The following is a 5781-nucleotide window of genomic DNA, read 5'->3' as shown; positions in this document are numbered from 1 at the left end:
AAAAAATTATGTTGTGATTCAATGAAGAGTAAATGTAGGAATTTATTTCTAAAAGTATAAAGTAAATATTTTTTAGTTTTATAGCGATATTAAATAATTTTTCAATTCAATTATCGCAGATGTAATGTAATTATTAAATGAGAACGAAACTTACTTTTATTGATTGGATAATCTGTGTTAAAAAGACATACATATAAAAGAATATTGTAAATGACATTGATATATTTAATATTCGATTTTTCGGAACTTGTACTTCAAAAACTTGGAGTGAAACTATTCAAACATAAGTTTTTTACGAAAGTACAAAAGTACACTGCATATTAATTATTATGAAAATATTTAAACATATACAATTAATAAACCAATTGTGCACCTAATCCCCTTTTCATAATCACTAGTTAAACAAAATGTTTTAAATATGTTTTATTGTTCTTAAAGGTGTATTAATAATCTTATTGTTAGACACTTATTACTTAATATATACGTATAGTATAAAATTAATTAGTTATGTGACATAGTCAATTATCTGATTTTATATATTTTATTGTTTGATAATAATCTAAGTAATAACTAATTAATGATCGAGCTTTGCTGATTTCTTATCTTAAACGGCTAAAATAATGCTATATTTGTATACATATGAAACCGAATAATTATATAGTGATAATCTACCCCACGATATTTCATAATAACGTTAGACAATTAATATCAAATAACGGAATTGAATGCCTATCTGCAAAAATAAATCGTGTAATATATTTCGGACATTATCAAGTTGTATAATCTTTGTTATCTAAAAGAGAGACCGCTTTTTAAATACTTAACAAGTTAAGTGCCTCAATAAGTATTTAAGTCATGACAGCTCATTAGAGATCTTCTAAAATTTTAAATGCGATAATTATAGATAACTATCTCTTTCTGTAATTATTTCAATATTTATCATGTATATTTTTAATACCATATTTTAATATCATTCCCATATTACATATTTCAGAATTGTTTTTTACTTATCGCAATTATTTGGTAATGATGGAATCATCGTCACGTGGTTCCCCGAATAAAATTAGAATTAATTTCATTCTAAATGAGCATATTATGCGCCCGACATATTAATTATTAATTATCGCTCTGGAGCTCGCTGGATCCCGTAGCGTCCGGAGCTTTCTGTAACTGCGCGCTCTGAAATCTATCGTAGCCGACGTTCGACTCGCCAAAGATCTTCCGTCCGGGAATCCTCTCGTCGTTCTTGATACTGACTTCCGTGCCGATTTGCACCGGCCAGGGTAATTTGCCGTCGTTGTCCCTGATAGCGATAAGATTGCTCACCTTCCGCTCGCCGCTCAGGTTCTCCTTCGTCGATACCCTGATCTTTCGCGAATCGCTCTCAGGATATTCGTAGGGACGATCGTAATAGCTCGACCTCTTCGCGTACGGATCGTAACCATACTGTCTGTATCGATACCTGCCGGGATCGACGTTGCCGGGTACCCGTTTATAGGCGTCTCGCGTGATCGAGGTCTTGTCGTATCGTGGATAATTTCTCAGATCCACCGGCTTCCTCACCACTTCCGGCAGGGTGGCGTAGTAGATGATCCGTCTCGGCTTCGGCGTGGGTCGATTTCTGCCGTAGAGATCGAAGTCGGAGTCGTCCCTGTAACGATCGTAACGATCGTAGTAGTACTGATCGTTCGGCAGACGCGCGTAATAATCTCTCTCCATCCGGTAGCGATCGGGATACTGGTAGCTGTATCCACGACGATGCGACGGATACTCGTACTCCCTCTCGCGTATCGCGTTCCTGTACCAGGACATCTGGTCGTAGTCGTCGTAGCTCTTGGTGATCGGCATATCTCGGGACTCGCGGTATTCCGGGTAGTTTCGTCGATGATGCTGACCCGTTACAAAGTCCACCCGGGGTGCCTGATGCTTCCGGTAGCTGTTGGACAGCGCGGCGGCCTCTTCCTCCTCCTGCTGTTGCCGGATCACCTGGTCCAGCGGGATACGATGACGAAATTCCACCGAGATCGGTTGCACCGAACTCGACCATGTTTCGGGCGAGTTCAGGCGAGCCTCGCGCACGCTCTTGGTCGTCGAGATCTTTTCCATGCTCGTCTCGTTCTCCGCCTGCCTGCGAACACGTACCATTTCCGTCGCGTCATTCGCAGATTGTTCGTCGTCGTCATCGTCTTCCTCGTCCGCGTGCAAAATTCTCATCATAAGTGTCTTGTGCAACATTTTCCGGATAGGTGCGGCGTCTTCGGCATCTTCCTCTTCGACCTCGTCATCGTTGCGAGATGAATTCTCCAAAAGTTTCTGGAAACGCTCGATGTTTTTGTTCTCAACATGGGAAGCCTTCTCGACATCCGGAAGAGCATTCTGCTCTACGGAACTCGGTGTAGTGAGCTCTGAATGTTTCCGAACGTTTCGCGATTCGTCGAGTGGAGCCAGACGGCCTACTCCGCTTACGGTGCGGACTTCGAATGCCGAAGAGTCAAATCGTGGCCAAAACAGATTATCCGGATAAACTGATTTTAAATACGGTGTTATTTGCCAAGCCTCGCCGATGCCGGCTGCGTTGATTCCAGCCAGCAGAAAGATCAACGGACACACGGCCGATAAGCCCAGCATCATGATCTAAAAATACAAAAATTATTAATAATGTTTTACGTGTACATTTGTATTCTGTTTATTGCAAAATATTTTTCAAGATTATTTGCGCATCTTCAAATTTTGATGAACATTATTAGTCTGAAAAAGGAGAATATATTTTATTTATTTCGAACTACTATATCACAGATATAGAGAATTATCATGCATTCAATTAGCTGATAAAAGAAATGCTGAATGTTTACCTTAAGTAAAATAAAAGATTAATGATATTGATTGACATTAATTAAAAATGAATTTGATTCGTGCGTCCGTCACAGAGCGACCAAATTAAACTTTCCCGCATTACTCCTCTGTGTGCGGAGCCGGTGGTTAGTGTATCGGTCTGATTGCTCGCTTCCACTTTGAACGTAACCGTGAATATCACCGGGCACTTTCCATCGAAACGCGTGGCTTTTAAAAAAGGCCGGCGATACACATTCAATGACCGTTCCGTCCGGTAGCCGCGCGGTCAGAGATCGCATCGAATCGTCCTCGAATGTAGACACGGCCGATTCTCCATGACAAATATAATTTCCCGGGCCGTTTCCGCGGTATTATGCCCGAGTTCCGGCCGACTCGCACCGAGATCCATCCGGATGATTGTTCTCCCGAGCACGTTTACCATAGCTCGAAATCACATCTGATTCCCATCGACGAAAGTTCAATGCTTCGCGTGATTTTGAAGTCGAAATTATGGCAATACAATTATTCGCATATAGAGAATTTCGATATAATCATCCTCTTTTAATATTTCACATTTATATATTTTTTTTACAATTTTTGCGATATTTTTTTCTCTTTCTTTATAACTTCTTTGTACTCACAATACGTCTAACGAGAGAATTTTGGCATCTGATAATTGATCTCAAAGAAGAAATTAACGCATAGAAGAAAATAATGACTTGGTTATTGGTGCAAGATCATCGTGAATAAAGAGCTCGTAATATTGTTTTACAAAAGCGGGATTTTTGACGAACGTTGAAAGCTACGCGTTGAGTCATTCCATCACAGTTATAAACACGCTGTCGGTTATATTGTGAGCATCGCTAACAAACGACTGCAGAGCAAAAGGTCGGTATCTTTGGCGATGTAGCGGAACAAATCTGCAGCAGGACGACGATCTTACGCTCCGTTACCAAGGCGTCGCACACAGTTATATCCGCGGTTTACAGTTAGACGCCAACGAGACCGTTTCGCTCTTAATTAAGAATCTTTTTAATTAGCCAAGCGACCGAACGTCGTCGCGATGAAACTGGAAGTATATGTTTACCGCATCGAAAATTGGAACATATAGAGAACGCGATACGTAGCGGCAACATCACCGCTTTTAAAAAACTGATGAGCTTGAGATAGAAAAGATAAAAACGAGAAAATAGAGATTTTTAAATATATACGTAAGAAATAAATTTCGAAATTTTTTCGATACTATATTTCGGCTTAACATTCATACCAGCGCACACATAAGCATATATATATATATATTTTAATTTCACAACTTAATTACTTTTCAAAATTCAATACAATTTTAAAAAGCATAAAAGCTATAGCAAAGCAAATATAAAAAGATTATATTAAAATATTAATATATAGATTTTAATGTTTATATATTATAAAAATTGTACAATGAATCATCAAAATTGTAAATTTGCCTGCGATTTAAACTCATTTTGCGGTCTATCATTTCGATAATTGATTGTTCTTCATTACATTATTGTCATGCATTAAATGCCAAATAAAATATAAATATTAGCTATTAGTTATTAAATATAAAACAAAAGTATTTAAGTAAAATTTAGTAATATTTAGTAAATATTATAAAATAATATATAAATATTTAAATAAAAAAACGCATTATTATTTAATTCTAATTTACAATGAAAAGTTTTTATCTATATATATGTAATCATATATTTCTTGTAAATTTATTTATATAAATTGGTTAATTAATGATTTGGTTAATTAATGTCAATATGTGTAGTTAAATTAAAAAATATACGATAATTCAATCGAATTGCAAGCCATCGAATTGTAACCATATCCGAATCTGTTCACACACGAAAAGACTGTAAACATAGTTTAATATAATTTCTGTTAAAATTCCAAACCTGAATTTGTTCACATTAAATGCAAATTTTATCTGTTATAATTATTTTGCCAATGCAAATATAATAATTATCTACATCGGCACCTGATTTAATATTTCGTCGCTCTTTAATGTACATTTTCGATAAATTAATTTAATTAGCTTACGTGTTTGTTCAATTAACACTTAATTGTTTCTTTATTTCTCTTGTTCAATATATAATGTTATTAGGCAAAATACTAAAAATATATATTTATCTAAAAATATTAGTTTAATTAGTTTATGTATTTGTTTAATTGACACTTTATTATTTTTTTTTATTTCTCTTGTTCATATATTATTAGACAAAAATTTAAAAATATACATTTAAAATTATATCATCATGCTAATACGATATTCTCAAAAATAGTATTTCGAAAATTTATAAATCTATGTAATGGATGCATAATATATATGTATGTATATTAATAAATAATATATAGAATTTACAAAATATTTACTACTTTAGAAAAACATAGCATTTTTTAAAAATGTGTATGAGTAAATAATGATGCCATATCTTAAATTGAAGCAAACAGAAAAAATTTTATGTTAACAAAAAATACTGCAACAAGATTAATGCTACATTTTGCATCTAACGAGAAAAAATGTATTAAGAATATTGAATTATATGTAATATAAAATTATTGAAAGAGGAAAATTAAATATAAGGTATTTTGGTGAAAATACATGTAAAATGTAAAATACCTGTTGTGTCTGCCTGGCGAAGTCGTTGACTGTTCGGAGTGACTCTGATTACTACCGCACAGTAGTCCACGAGCTGTCGGTTTACCCCGGCTTCATATCTGCATACCGTTTGATTGTCGCAGGTGAAACATGCTTACCCCTCTACCAGAGAGTTAACTACCGTTCACAATTGCTCATCGTTTTTAACTGTAAGACTTGTACCGAATGATAGTTAAACAGTCAGCTAGCATAGACAATGACTGTGAATGAAATAAAGGCAGTATGTTACTAAATTTAGTGCTAAAATTTAGTAGAAATGCAGA

At 35.2% G+C, this 5781-nt stretch overlaps 1 protein-coding gene across 1 annotated transcript; it reads right to left on the bottom strand.

Moving 5' to 3' along the window:
• Window positions 1-926: 926 nt before the first annotated feature.
• LOC145944420 (uncharacterized) lies at window positions 927-5552 on the bottom strand. Its single transcript, XM_083052727.1, has 2 exons — window positions 5480-5552; window positions 927-2634 (listed from the first exon to the last, which is right to left on the bottom strand). Exon 2 carries the CDS (start codon window positions 2629-2631, stop codon window positions 1117-1119), a length of 1515 nt encoding a protein of 504 aa, XP_082908853.1. The 5' UTR covers window positions 2632-2634; window positions 5480-5552; the 3' UTR covers window positions 927-1116.
• Window positions 5553-5781: the final 229 nt, after the last annotated feature.

Source organism: Prenolepis imparis, unplaced genomic scaffold (assembly GCF_030444845.1).
Source record: "Prenolepis imparis isolate NDT839.2.m4 unplaced genomic scaffold, iyPreImpa1.0 SCAF_13, whole genome shotgun sequence".
Taxonomy (NCBI): Eukaryota; Metazoa; Arthropoda; class Insecta; order Hymenoptera; family Formicidae; genus Prenolepis; species Prenolepis imparis.
This window is presented reverse-complemented; position numbering and strand designations above follow the sequence as displayed.